The sequence below is a fragment of the Triturus cristatus genome, chromosome 8 (genome assembly GCF_964204655.1).
Source record: "Triturus cristatus chromosome 8, aTriCri1.1, whole genome shotgun sequence".
Classification (NCBI taxonomy): Eukaryota; Metazoa; Chordata; class Amphibia; order Caudata; family Salamandridae; genus Triturus; species Triturus cristatus.
Window position 1 is genome coordinate 411,927,033 of NC_140591.1, and position 15,945 is coordinate 411,942,977.

The 15,945-nt window shown below is 39.7% G+C and overlaps 1 protein-coding gene across 1 annotated transcript in view; it reads right to left on the reverse strand.

Moving 5' to 3' along the window:
* VWA8 (von Willebrand factor A domain containing 8) overlaps positions 1 to 15,945 on the reverse strand; it is a 1,291,603-nt gene that overhangs the window by 920,563 nt on the left and 355,095 nt on the right. Inside the window, exon 10 of the mRNA XM_085621802.1 lies at positions 1,079 to 1,210. Coding sequence (XP_085477928.1) covers positions 1,079 to 1,210 — 132 coding nt within the window. The remainder of the gene's footprint in view (positions 1 to 1,078; positions 1,211 to 15,945) is intronic.

Consider the following 15,945-nt stretch of genomic DNA (forward strand, 5'->3'; position numbering starts at 1 on the left):
CTTTAGACCTAAAAGAAGCAACTTTAACCACTTCCTTTCTAAGCTATCTCAGCACTTTTTTTTACACCTCACACAATGCACTTTCATAGGGGATCCCCTCCTATTATATCCTCATAGGAGCTTCCCTCTGAAGCATCCTTCATAAAGTGAGGAGGACCTTATAATGAAGCATTCTATCTCACTGTAGGTGGGGGCATCCATCGTCCAAAAAAGAAAAAAAACTGTTCCAGCACACTTTGACCAGGAGTATCTATGTGTTAAAATATTAGTTTAGCAGGAATACTCCATTACCTGACCCTATTTTACCCTATGGTATTTTTGTACTGGAGGACTTAAACATAGTCGCCCTGCAGCTCCCGAATAATCACATACCCTGAACAAAATTATGCTGTTATCACTATGAATATTTGCAAAAACAGGGTATCCTGGTAAATCTCAATAAATAACATCTCATTATGGCAATCAAATAAAGGAGAACTATATATAATGCCATCTAACTAGACAGCTGTCTGGTTCCCAGACTCTTCTTCTCCACACCTGTTACCTCCCCTAAACCCATAAGATCAGGGTGTGAAGCGACAACCAGCATAGAAAATGCAATTGAGAATCTAAAGTAAAATTACTAACGCAATAAAGGGACCAGCATAGCTAATCACTGATGCCAGCATACCACAAATTATACTGATGCATGCCTATCTCTCACATTTCCTCATCCATCACACCGCAAAGCTCCACATCACATAACAGGATAACCGCACCTTAGTGGTCCGCATGCATGACATGGGAAGATTTTCAACTTAGTTTAAAAGCTAAGACAATGCACCTCCCTCCACACACCTACATAGTGTAGACTGCGATCCGTGTGGATAAGAGCCACATAGGGGTAGTATTCACTAAATAAATGCTTCAATACAATACAACAGTCCATCACTGGTCTCTTAAAATGTAACACAATCAATCAGAACATTTGTAAAGCGCACTACTCACCCGTGAGGGTCTCAAGGCGCGGGGGAGGGGTGCTGCTACTGCTCAGAGATACCACAGTACAAAAATGTTTCAACAATGAAAATATTATTACCTGGATGGAATTTTCTTTCTCCCCAATTTGTACTTTTACAGCAGCCTGCAGGATCTCACTATCAGGTAGTCTTTCAACTTGCAAAATCTTGTGTGGAACAGGAGAAGTGCTAGTATCCTGAAGCTCAAATCTCTAAAAAAAAAAGAATACAACAAACAGCAGTATGTTATTCCTTTGGGGATGTTAGCATTACAAACCCACACTTTATCTAAAAGGATAGAGTACACTGAATAACAAAGTATGCAAAAAGGCTGTTTCACATTTTCCTCAGTCCATTTCACAATCCATTACGCTGGATGCCAATCATCCTCCCGGCTGGAATTATTCCTGCAGAATACTTCAAGATGAGCTCTTATGCCTTAATTGCAAACCCCTGACATGGACAAAAAGGATGCAATTAATTAATTAGTGTCAACTAACCACCTGCAAAGGGTCACTTATTTGTATTCTATTAAACCGGGTGTTAGACCAGGCCTCGTTGGTGTGGTCTTCCCCCAAACGTTTTGCCTCCAACCCTCCTGTTTTCTGAATTGGTTTTTGTTGGCATTTGAACTCTGTGAACTAACCTGGTCCCTGTATCCAGCCCCTGCCCCATCATGGTTGGTCTAACCTTGTGACTTTCTCCCAGTCTAGAATGAGCAGATGAGCATGAGTGGCACTTTGTGCTTTTAGGTGCTATAGCTACCTAAAACATCAATATGGAATATCTCCGGTTATACTGATTGGATGTTTTAGTTATATATAATCATGGCACAAAAAGACTCAAGGTAACCAAAAGTGATACAAAAAGAAAATTGCGACTCTAGCTTAAGCTCAGGGGAAAAGTAAGTGTCTTTACAAAATTTCAAAAGAGATTCACCTTCACTGGGTAAATATTTTGCCTATCCTTTAACCCTTTCTTAAATCTTGCTTTTTTGGCCTTACAACCTGAAACCTGGTACAATACAATGTTGCCAACGGTGCCTTATGCAAAAATTCTAATGAACATTTGCAGCCTTATCAACCATTTCCGAACACGTACACAAATTACCTTCTGATAATGAAAAACATGTACACACACATTCATTAGATTTTGGAACCTTTTCTTTCGCCCCTCAACCTGTTACCCCTAATGGTCTATATGTAAATAGTGTCTAGCCATTCAACCACATGGAGCATGAAAATAATCTCCTCAGAATAGCTCAAAGGATGGAAGATGGCTGATGTGCCTCCATGAGCAGGACAGTCAGTAGTAAGGAGTTAAAAGCTAACAATGATCCCAGGAAGGCAACCAGAGCCATTTTGTAACTGAACACTTAGGATCACATATCCTAAGTGTTCCATAGCCTATTGCACTGGCTGCAGGTAAAGCGTAGAGTGGAATTCAAGGCTCTGTATTTACCTCATCTTGCCCTGCTCAATCAAGGGCCCAGGTGGCTTTGAACACCAATATCAAGACAGTTCAGGCCACTCTAACCAGCCATCAGAATCAATGGCAATGACAGGAGACAGGTCTTTGGAGTAAAAGAGATGTATCCTTACATCAGAACATCAATACACAGAAAATGCAAAAAACGAAACCCATAGACAATCATTCCACTTTTGGGGAGAAATAGTTTTAGTCATTCTAAAATTTGTTTCAGTTAGACGCAAGCAAGCTGAAACAAAGCTCTGAAGAAGCTTTGGGTAGTCCAGGGCTTACTGTCTATTATAATATTTAATTAGTGGTAAGAAAACATACTTCAATTTTCACAATGGCTTGAGTTTGATGCAGAACCAACTAATATGAGCAAGCATGCTTTGCTTTAGTAGCATTCAGTTAGCAGACTTAAATGATGAACAGTCTATAATGGCTGTCAATGCCAATGAACTATAAGATAGGACATCATGTTAGGAGTTACTCACCTTGCAATTTAAGGCATGGCATAACATTAAACCTATAGGAGTTAATAATGTATTCTTAAAACTATAACAAAAAACTGATTATAAAAGAATCTGCCAAATGCTTTGAAGCCACCTTTAAAACAATATTTGGAAATAGTTCAAAGAGATCTAAGGATGTACTTATGTTTCTCAGCTGCAAACACAAGTGAATCAACAGGTGAACAATTGGAGAAAACCACTACAGACATATCATGATAGTAACTTAGAAGAACAACAAGATATCTAAATACATAATACATAAAATCACCTGATAATGGATTACTTTCTCAAAGCTTTATTCGACAGCAAGTCATAAAAGCATGTAAACATCCTAACCCATACTATAAATACTACTAGATAAAAATCATTATTGTTAAAAACTCATTAAACCATGATGCTGTCGATTACAAGGTTAAAACTATCAACAACAATAAATTAAAACATTTCAGATATAAACATGATTCTTAAAATGTATCATTATACATTAATCGGTGTCAGAGGTTCATTGATAGGTACTGAAGGCTTTAAAGTGCGAAAGCGTATAATCCAGGCCCACCCTAAAAATTTTGCGACAGCAATTGCCATACAGGGTGTACAGTCTGATTCAAGTATTCTTAAGGCCTCTTTACAACTACGTGTCCCCATGTTTGTGCACACTGGTTTTAACCACTTAAGTCGGGGGCTGGTGTACAGAGGGCATACGAACAGCAGATGACAAATATCCTCAATCAGATCTTTACAACAGTGACACTTGTTGTCCTGGATAGGTGACCATTTAGAGGTAAACGCTTTTACAGGGAGAGTCCCAATTCTAAACTGAAAATACAATTTTCTATCGGAGACCCTTTCTATAATATCCCAGTAGGCTTCACAAGATGGTGTGGGTTTAATATCGAGAAAACGATCAGTTAACTTAGCGTTTGGACCAGAACTGTTAGCAGACATTAAAATCAAATCCCAGTACATTTTTTTAATAGTAGACTTTGGTGGGAAGCTTGAGCCATTTGGGACATCCCATAGGTAGTCTAGTTCCAGCTTTAGTAACAGGCTCCTGATTTCCTTTAGCCATAGGATGGAATGGAAGCGGTCTACCCTGATGATGTCCTTCAGGGCGGTAGCATAATGGGCTAATTCGGGGGTTGACATAATCCGTCTCCAATAAAGTAGGGGACGTAGCCGTGCTATGTCCTCTATTTTTTTCCTGCCCAAGTCATATGCGAGCGGGACAGTTGGTGTACTTTGGGGAACCCCTGCTAAGCAGCGTAAGAACTTGTTCTCTGCCAATCTTAATTGTTGCAAGTTAGTGAAACCCCACAGTTCCGAGCCATAGAAAGAGGCACTTATGACTTTCATGTTGTAAATTTCTAAGGCAGGAGTAATAGGCTTGGTTAAGGAAAGTTTATGCTTAGAAGCAATTGCGCCCGCCAACTGATGGAATTTTAAAGCAGCCATATCGATATGACTTTTCCAGCTCATATTGCTCTGGAGAGATATTCCTGGGTACGTAAATGCCTCAACCTGTTCTAGTGGGATACCGTTAAACTTAATTACACCTTTGAAAGTTTTCCGTGGGTTCAGGGACATAAATTTAGTTTTAGAAGTGTTTATCTCGAGTCCACGTGCTTCGCAGAAATCTCCAAATGCGTTTATTGCCTTCTGCAACCCACTCGGTGTCCTGGAAACTATCAGCGTGTCGTCCGCAAACATGAGGACTGGTACGCGAGCCCCTGCAAATACCGGAGCATCCGTGGGGGAACTGCTAAGATGGTCTACTATGCCGTTGATGAATATTGAAAACAGCGTGGGTGCCAGAACGCACCCCTGTCGGACACCACGCTCGACAGGAAATGAGTCGGTCACCTCACCCTGTGTCCCCCACCTAATTCTTGCGTAGTTGTTCTCGTGCAGGCGGACGAGTAACGTTAACAGTTCCGGCGCCATCCCTGCTTCAGCAAGAACCCTCCAAAGTTTGGAACGAGGGACTAGGTCAAAGGCTGATTTCAGGTCTATAAAGACCGCGTAAAGAGTCCCATTGTTCAAGGTCACGTTCCTCCAATAAAGTGCAAGAAAATAAAAAACCTGGTCAACTGAGCTAGTGCAGGGTCGAAAGCAGCTTGGTACGGGGACAAAATGTCATTTTCTTCTACCCAAGATTGCAGTTTATTTTGCACTAAGCGACCTATAAGTATTTGGGCTGAGTCTATTAGACTGATAGGTCTATAGTTGCTAGGTAGTGATTTGTCACCTTTTTTATAAACCGGAATTATTTCCGCACCTTTCCATGAGGTAGGAATGGGCGCACCCGTAGCCACAGAATTAGCCAACCATTGAAAATACTGACACCAAGATAATCTGTCACTTAAAAACACGTCAGCTGGTATACCATCCATACCTGGGGCTCTCCCCCCAGTCACACAGTCTAGTGCCAAGTTGACATCTTTGATTGTAAATAGCTGCTTTTGGTAAAAGATAGTGGGGGGGAAGTGTGGAGTACATTTTAAATCAGTATTTGTGCCAGCACTTCCAAATCTGGATGTTACAGATGTGTTCTACAAATGTATACTTAACGATATTTAACTTTAAACAGGAATAAAACAAAATTTGACAAGTGTGAAAACATAAATACTAAATATCCTGAAAAAGGCAAATGACTAATAATAGGAAAGATTCGGCCGCACAATTGACTAGGGAGATAATTTTGGATTGTTTAAAATGTGACAGAGGGATGGACATACCGTGGCTGGCAGGAGTTCGTAAAAGTTTAAATAGCTTGAATCTGGAATATTTATTTTTAAACCCTCTAGATCATAGCTCTACCAGTATTAAAACCCTGGAAAAATCATTTTACGCTTCTTATAAAGAAACAAGAATAGCCACTGAGCGTAATAAATCCTCGGTCGCTAGATATATGCAAATTGAGCATGCGCCCCCAGCCATGCCCAAATACCTTTTAAAACCAGTTGGTTGCTGGGAAAGGGGTTTATTTTTCAGGTTAAGGACAGACACAATGAAATATCTATTGTCATTCCCTACTGGTTTTTCTGCCAACCTCGATCTTTCCTTCTGTCCATGTAATAATATTCAAAAACAATCAATGTTACACTTATTATTATTATTATTATTATTAAAAACTCTTGTAGAGCGCGTAGTCACCCGAAGGTATCCCAGCGCTAAGAACCCTACCCTAAACCTGACAAGGGGGGCCGGAAGGAGGGGGGGTGAGGGATGGGACGGGGATACAGTGGTTCGGATGGGAAGGGATCATTGGGGAAAAAGATAAGTTTTCAACCGCTTCCTGAAGCAAAGGTAATGTGGTTCAGTTCTAAGGTCGCGGGGGAGTGCATTCCAGAGGCTTGCGGTATGGACTGTGAACCGCCTTCCACCTGTGCGTGCCTTCCTGATTCTGGGGGCGCTGATGAAATTCTCCGTGTCCGATCTGAGGGATCTGCAGGATTTATAGGGTTTGATAAATTTTCTAAGAATGGGAGGGCCTTGATTTTGTAACAATTTGTGAGCTAGGCACAAGGCCTTAAATTTAACTCTCTCCCTTATAGGAAGCCAGTGGAGGAGTTTCAATGCTGGTTTGGCCGAGTCTCTGGCAGAGGTCTTAATGAGAATCCGGGCGGCTATGTTTTGAATTCTCTGAAGTTTGTTCAGTGTTGCTTCCGGGGCGCCCAGGTATATCACATTGCTGAAATCAAGCCTAGAAATTATCAGGCCTTGTATAAGCAGTTTTTGGGAGTTGGGTGGCAGAAGGGGCAGGATATTTCTCAGTGATTTCAGCAGGCCGAAGCATGTCCCGGCTACTTTTTTTGCTTGTGTGGAAAATGACAGGGTAGTATCTAGCCACACACCCAGGCTTTTTACTTCTTGTTTAGGTTCAGGAATGGGACCCAGACAATCGGGCCAAATATTCGGGGGGAGAATGATTCCTTTCTGACCAAGAAGAAGGACATCTGTCTTTGCTCCGTTTAATTTCAAGGCTGAGCTGTTCATCCAGTTTTGAACCTGCGTAAGGCAGTTAAGTAGATCTGCTGGTTTTCGATTGGGATGGGATAATGATACCACTAATTGTGTGTCGTCAGCATAGCTGACGACGCTCACTCCGAACGGGGTGATAACCTCCTCCAATGGGGACATGTAGATGTTGAATAATGTGGGGCTCAGGGAGGAGCCCTGAGGCACACCACATTGGAGGGGAGTTTCGGAGGAGCAGGTGTTGTTTTCCCAGATCTGAAAGGTACGCTGGTCCAAAAAGGAAGAGAGCCAGGATAGGGCAGAGCCTACCACACCGACTCTTTCGAGCCGTTTAATGAGGAGTTGGTGATTGACGGTATCGAAGGCCGCACTCAGGTCGAGGAGGATCACTGCCACTGAGCCTCCCTCGTCTAAGAGTGTCCTGGCCTCCTCTACCGCCGCCAAGAGGGCGATGTCAGTGCCCTGCCCTGGCCGAAAACCTGTCTGAGAATTTTTTAGTTTGTTATTGTCTTCCAGGAACTGAGACAGTTTTTTATTAACCAATTTTTCGGCAATCTTGCTTATCCCAGGGAGAAGGGAGATTGGCCTAAAATTGGCCAGGTTTTCGGGATCAAGGGAAGGCTTCTTCAATAGAGCCTTCACAACTGCAGCCTTCCAGTTCAGGGGAACAATTCCCTGTTGGAGTGAGGCATTGATCAGGTGGGTAAGAGGGGGAACAATGATGGGGGTTACTTCTTTCAGGGTCCGAAGCGGGACAGGGTCTCTAGGAGATCCACTTTTAATGGATTTTAGAGTATTTTCCACATCTTCGGTGGTTACTTGACCCCAAGAGGGGAGACAACTGAGTGTCTGGGTGTTCGTAAGATCGTTGTCTTCGCATGGACTGGCAGGGGGGATTGAATCAAGGATTTTTTGGATCTTTTCTTGAAAGAAATTAGCCAACTGATGGCATTTTTCCTGATCCACAGTAGGGTCTGGGGGGGCCTATTCTTTTGCTCCTATTACCTATACCCCACTAAAAAATTTCTGATCCCGTATTTTAAAAAACGATGTGTTACGGATTATAAGGTAGCCTATGGGATGGTGCTAGCTATTAACAATGATGAATTATGTTTTCGAGTTCGATCCTTTTTAAAAATGGCAGTCCGTATTCGCAATACTATGTACCCAGATTAATTTTTATTATTCGAAGTGTCTGAAATATTTGTACTTCCTTTTTGTATTATATTTTTAATTGTACTTTTATGGATATGTTGTTTTTATCCGAATAAAGTTCATATTGATTGATTGATTGATTGAATAATAGGAAAGACAGTTAAAGAGGGCTGTGTAGTCAAATTGAACTTTGAGAATAATGAAAACAAACATTACATCAACTAAGAGATCATAAATGTTCTAAGAAATACATAAGAATGTTCTTAAAGTAGTTAGATCAGAACTATATAATACACTGGAGAAGTGCCAAAATGTGTGACTGAAAATGATGGCAATTACAGATATCTATGCATAGAACAACCAACTATACCTGTTATATGTTATCTTTCAAAGGTTCACAAAGAAATCAGGCCACGGCCAGACAAAGATATATTTGCTGGTATAGGTACAGTGAAAGAATATGCTTGAGAATATGTTGTAGCATTTCTAATACCATTAGCCAAACATTATCACCATACTCCATACTCACACCAATGAGCCTACCAGGAGGCACGCTAGTGACAGCTGCAGTGGATTGTGATACAGATAGTATCTCAAGGGATTGAGGGTGCCACATTACAAGCCTTGTAGCAGGCCTCGTTCCCCTAGGAGGGTGCGGTCTTGATCTCACCCGAGACATGGGAAGCCAGGTTGGGTTGCATCTCAGCAGCCTAGGTTCAGTCCAGGGAATTAAATCCTTTTTAAACTACAGTTCAACATGCATCTTAAATAACAAGAAGGGTCACTTAGCAGTTACTGCTTGGCTCTTGGGAAACAGAGTCCTTACATGGTCTACCATTTGAGTTTTGGCAAATGGAGAAGGTGGGGGCCACTGGCCCTCATTTTTGGGGACCAACACTTATTTTTCTGCTTTAGAATCTTACCAAGAGCAAGAGCAGAAAAAGAAAAACAAAGCAGGAACCTGCAAGAGTGAGATAAAGAGGCAGGGAGTGCCTGGTAGTTGACAAAAATGGCATGTACAGCCTTGGAATTGGGCATGCTGACATTTAATTGCAGCAGCCGCAGGCTTCTGTGCAGAGCTTTGGGTACTGGCGCTCATTCTTTTACATATTAAATACTGGTGATGCCAAAAGATATGGTGGCAATATTCCTCCTGGTTTTGCTAAGGATTGTCAGAAGCAGCTACTTCAAAAGAGGGTAAATGAAGAAGTTCTGTGAGCGTCAACACTTCAAGGATTCATCTTTGATGTGCCCAACATCCCCTGCATTTCAGTCGCTTGTTTTTTCTGTCCAGAGTTCGCTGGATTTTGTTGCGCTTGCTTGCATTTTGTGACTTAATGTTTACTTTTTCTTGTTCATTTTCTTTTTTTGTTTTTTTTACAGTTATAAGAGGTTTTTATGCCTTGTGCTTTTTTTTTATCTCTTTAGGTTACATCTTAAATTTCTTTTGGCTCCTTCTGCTAATGTTTCTTTGGTGCCTTGCCTAGTGTCTCCTTCCTGTCCTTCCAGACGTTCTGGAGGACAACAGCGAGAAAACTGGCAAGATCACTCATCAACCATTCACAAAGATAAGGTAAGAGAGGGGTGACCTGCTATTAAAAGATTTTGAAGATTGTTAGTACCATGTAAAATTAATACTGACATGGAACAAATGGAGGATTTAGTAGCTGCTACATAACCACTAAATCAACAAGATCAGGCTTTGCCTGCGGAAAACTCCACTTTGCAACAAGCAGTGGCCTACTGGGCTCCCATTACCTTAGAATGTCATTAAGTGGGTGTAGGAGAAGTTAGATATCATAGATGCTATCGGCATCTTAAATAATTTCTGAATGCTTCTACCATTCAGTTCACATTTCAAGTACACTAATTTAGCATGCATCGATATAACATGGAATTTGTAATAAGCAATCTTGCTAGCAATGATTTAGGCCACTCCAGTTGTAAAAGGGGGTGGCCTCATCCTGGATAATTATGAATCTACATACAGAGCTTTAGGACTATTTTAGATCGTTCTGACACTGTTTATACCACAGAAGAAGCTCTCTTTGATTTTCATCGAACGCTCCCTAGACACTTACTTATGCAATCACTTTAAGCAAATGATACTAAAAACGGGTTGGCTAGAAAAGAAAAAAAAATAGTCTTCATTTCATTGGCGTTTAAGAGAAGAAATATAGGAAGAGTTAACGTAAGTCTCAAGGTCTGAGACTTAACAACAACTTATGGATATTGCTCTACAAATTGAGCATTGTTTGCTAGAGGCAAAAGAGTAAAAGTAAACAGGAGAAGGCTTACGGCCACAATCGCAAAGGATCTTTGTTTCCTTAAAGACCTGACCATTCTAATGAGTTAACAGAGGTACTTATGCAACTAGTCTCTGTACAATATGCCGATGACACCATTTTATTAAGCCAATCTGTCGTAGGACTAAAAAGATTAATAGATTCTTTTAACCAGTATGTTTCTCAAAATGGCCTAAAAATAAATACAAAAAAGACAAAAATAATGACCGTAGGAAAAACGAAATTAGGAATGAAAGAATGGAATATCAATGGTTTGGTCGTCGAATGTGTAAAATCGTATAAATATTTAGGAATCACATTTGACGATAGTATGACGTTTAGGCAGCATTTTAATAACCTTGAAGCTAAGGGAACATCACTATCATTTGCTTTCATGAAATATGAGAGATAAGCAACTGTGCCCAAATTATGATCACCTGTTGAAGGTTATGAAAGCAAAGTTGATTCCATCTTTGGATTATGGTTCTATTATCTTCCGCGGCAAAGACTCGAAAATCCTTGATGATATCGAAATAAGAACATATAAATCAGTTTTTAGGATTCCAGATATACTAGCCGTGCCAATATAAGACTAGAATTTGGCCTAAAAAGACAAACATTGGCCCGACAATCCACATTTTTAAAAACCTTATTGTCATTGTCCCGTGCTGAAGAGGGTTCCCTTGCAAATCAGTGTTGGCATGAGATGATGAGAAGTGAATATGCGAGTAGCTGGCAAACATATCTAAATGAGTGTCTACGTAATTTTGATTGTCCAAACCTAGAAGATGAAATCAGGAGCAAAGTTGTTTATAAAAAATCAATCAACCAATCAGCTATTTTATTGTCGACTATAATAGATAAAGATTAACTTAGGAGAAAAAAATCACTTATGGTCAATTGCAAATTCTTTTGGTAAATTGGCACCCCAACCATATTTGTTTTTCCATTTAAAACCTTAAATTAAGAATACATTTATGCTACTACGGTTCGCGAGATATCCGACTAAAGATGGAATACCAAAATGGGAAAACAAGTGGCCTTCTAAATTGTGTAGGTTATGTGGTTCTTGTGAGGAAACCATAGTGCATATAGTAACTTTATGCCCCAAATTGTTAGAAGAGCGGAAAACTATCTTAAAGTCTACTTTTAATGAATTGGGGGTAAGATCCTGTAGAAACGCCATCATCTTATGTTTAAATGGTGCCACTGTTCGTCTTATTTCCCGATTTGTTAAATTTATTTTTATAGTTGAAAAGAAACTTTGTAATATTGACAATTGAAGCGAAGACATTTACAACACGAAAATTATTTATAATGTTGTTATGTATTTTTAGGGTTATGCATTGTCTACTTTAAACCATAGTTGTCAAGGTTTGCTAGTAGAATGGTATTTTATTTTGATTGCTAGCCCAAGTGTACTGTTGCTGTTTGTTATATCGCTATTAAATGTTTTTAGGGGCAGTGCTGGCATCCTTTAAATTAAAACAGTTAAAGTTTGCTTAGCGAAAACGCATATTATCTAGGAGGTATTGAACAATTGTATTTTATTACGACTTCTTCACTTTCGTTCCCGCTTACGTTGTTATAAAGCACTCTTTAGAATGAAGTATGGTATATTGTAAACTAATGTTGCCAGCACAAAGCATTTTATTCTTCTTATTAGCACAAACGCACTTTATTGCTAATGTCGTTCTAAATGTAACTTTACTATGGTTGTTTTTTTCTTACGCATCTTTCACTGTTTTAAAGTTTTTAAGAGTAATAAATGGTATATTGATAATTTTAGTTTCTAGCACAAGACACTTTAGTTTCCGCTGCTAAAAGTTTACTAGCACAATTGCACTTTATAGCTAATATTGCTCTAAATGTAATTTTATTACGGGCCTTTTTATTTTTGCATGTTGATCATATGCAGTCAAACTATCTTGAGGCTTAGTAGATTGTGCTTGGATATAACTGTACACTGTAGCCGCAAAACAATTATGAAGGGAAGTTGAATCTTTTATTTTCTGTTTGAATGTTATATTTTTAATTTAATTTTATCTTGTATGTGTATTCTGCTGATTGTAATGATTTTAAATAATCAACAAATAAATACTACCTAACTAGTCTCTGTACAAGGTCTTTTTACTGGAGAGGAAAAGAAGAAAAGAAGAAAGCAGGGACTTTGTATGTATTGTGATAAAAAAAGACACATAGTTTACTTCGGTCTGATTTGCCCTAATACACAGGAAAACTGCAAGACTCCCTGCTAATGAGGGAGTTGAGTGCAGGTACCCTTTTCTATATTACTCTTTTTGATTTCAAATCATATGTCCTATTTGCTTCAACCTTGCCTGCTGGTGTGAACAATTTTAACTGCCACCATTTCCTCTGTAGCAAAAAGTGTGATTTGGATGCTGCTCTGACTGAGAAGATTGATGTTGCCAGTATGCCATCCTCCAGTGGAGTTCCTAAACTTTCTATATTGATGGTGAAATTGAGTAGCTGGTGATTCTCTTTAAATAGTTCCACAATAAAATCAGCCTTGAATCCAAAATGCTTAGAGCCAACAATGGTGCCCTAAAAATCTGGTCACTAGCATCCAAGCTTGCCATCTAAGCATTACACCACTCAGGAAAGCACGGCCTATGCAGGGTGGTGTCACAGTAGCTCTCATCCTGCCGGTCACAGCAGCTCTCACCCTGCACGTCCTGGATTGTTTGGGCAAGTTACACCCTGAGGGCCTCCAGAACGGCCTCCAACAAGATATCACTGACCAGATCACACAATGTATGGGTGTACTTGCCCAGAAGGCACAATCATTGTGTTTAAAGACCATAGGGCCAAGGAGGTTGAAGAAAAATGTACCAAAAGCGCCAATGTGCTTAAATTCTCTGTCCCGTGCATTTGAAAGAAAACCATTTGGGTTCATGTTACTACTTGATACGGGTAATGCAAGGCTTTCAGGTTTCGGTGCTTTGTTAGGAACTCCTGGTTGCCAGAGGTTGGTCAGTGTCACCTGGCCACAGGTCTACTTCCCGGAGGAGCAAAGTTGTGACTGAGTGAGCATCAAGACATTTGTGACAGTACCTCATTAAAAGAAAAACAGCGCCTCTAAGGACAATAGTTCTGGTTGGGATATCTCCCTTAGTAAACTAGATTTGATTTTAATAGTAAGTAGTTGAAGATCTAAACCATCTGCAGCTCTGTGCATTATCATGCTGCTCTACACACTCCCTTTCGTGAAAGTGACACTTTCTTCCTTTGGTGGACTAGGTGGGAATTCCAGCTCAGTTTCTGAAGCGGTTTAACCCACTGGCATTCAGCATGTCTAAGTAAAATCCTTTATCTGTGTAGTGAAGGCGGAGTACATTGTCTGCCTCCTCCTCATGATCAAAGTAACGGGAAGCATATTGTAGGCCCTGGACCATATCAGAGTCGATTGTGAAAAGGGCATCCAGTCTGTAGTAATACTGGCGTTGGGGAAAAAGGCTAGGAGTCTGGCACAATGCAAATTCCTAGGGCAACTCAAACATAATATACAACAAACTATAATATTTCTCTGACATGAGGAGGGACAGAAACAAACTGTGTCTATTGGAAAGTACAACATTTATTTTTAATGAAAGATAGATAATAAATATATGTACAAATCAAATATGAAACAATCCACAGGCACACCACAACCGTATCATCATTCACTCTTGTTGCACACTATTCATTCACGAAAATCAAATTGTATACATAAAAGGCAGATAATGTGTAGGACAGATATCTATGAATTTGTCATATTTATAATCATATTGTCTCTTTGATGATTTGTGATAAGATCATTGATAACTGTTGGCCGTAGACTCAAATTAATATATAGAGTTAAAACTCGTGTCTGTGTCAATAAATGGCTGCAACCCGGATGGTAGGGGTCTTGCACAGTCACTAAATATTGCGCCTTGGTAATCTCATAGTATGCCATAGGTTAGATGTATCCATCAGAAATAAAATGCAATCTCCGCATAGACAAGTGATAACACTGGGAAGGGACTATGGAACGTATTGACTCGAGAGGTCTGACTTTACCGCATTGTCAAAAAAAAGCAGGCCCAGGTGAATTATATAGCTACCAATCATAGTGCTTTAATGAAATGTTAGTTTACCTTTCTTGTTACCTCTTTAAAAATACATGTAATGAATGTGGTGGAAAATGTGATTAAACAAATACTAGAAAAATAACAATGCAACCAAACAGAAATGATTTATTGTGACACGAGAAAGTAGGAGAATCAAATTACACTGAGAACATAAGCCCTAATAATGGGATTAAGAGTGAGGTGTTGCATAAGATAAAAATTGAAACAGATAGAGCATTTCTAGAGTCCAGACACAACAGAAAAACAATACTATAAAAATTGATGATATGGTATTAAATATAAACAAGTATGTAACTATGGACTAATTCATATTTTATTTCATTTGATAATGTAGATCAACATACGCTTAACTATTTACTACAAGTGGCAGTTTTGTGTTTATTTGTTTTAAAGAATTTTATTTTTATAAGATTAATTTGGAATATTTTGAAAGAAATGCCAAAAACCACAGGTGTGAAACACCTGTTGGCATTTCTGTGGTCTGGAGAGTGTTATTAAATTGATGAAGAATTCAAGTCTCCATTAATTATGCATAAGGTCTGTGACCATATGAGTCGGTAAATGATTATGTGGCACGTGTATGGGTAGAGTAAAGGAACTTGCAGGAAGTGCGTGTTGATACCTAGTTCCTTCAAATTACTTAACTCTACCCGCACGCGTGCCATGTTGGAAGCGGCTTCTGGAGCAGCCATAGACAAGATAGCCCCCATAAAGAGCTTCAAATCCCGGCCTGCTAATAAACAGGAAGTTTGGTTCTCCAATGACCTGAAAATACTAAAGCAAGCAGCCAGAAAACTGGAGAAAATATGGAGGTCCTCCCATTTGGAGAGTGATAGAAAGCTCTATTGGGTTTCGTTATCCAGCTATCATAAAGCAATCCGGAGTGCGAGGAAAACACATATAACTTCTCAAATCACGGCAGCAGGGAATTCTCCCAGGGTACTTTACCAAGTACTTAACTCATTTGTTAAACCAGTAGCGTGTGAAAGCACCGAACTTGTATCTCAGCAGCTCTGTAATAACATATCTTCTTTTTTCTCTAATAAAATTGATGTTATTTATGAGAAAATTGTGGCATCTAATGCTGCTATGGTTACAGACACAGCTTCTGCCTTTCAAAATACAGAGTTCGATCATGGCATACACACTCTGGACTCCTTTCCCTCCATTACTGTTGAGGAGTTATCTGTATTGGTTAAACAGATTAAAAGTGGTAGTCCAGACGATACTATTACAGCCAGATTAATGCCCTCTCTATTTGACATATTATGTCCCACGATTATTAAGCTTATTAATCTGTCCCTGAGTACTGGATCTGTCCCTAAAGAATGGAAACGTGCACTTGTCAGGCCCATCAGGAAAAATACCACCATTGCCTGGACTGAATTATCCAACCTAAGGCCAATTTCACTGC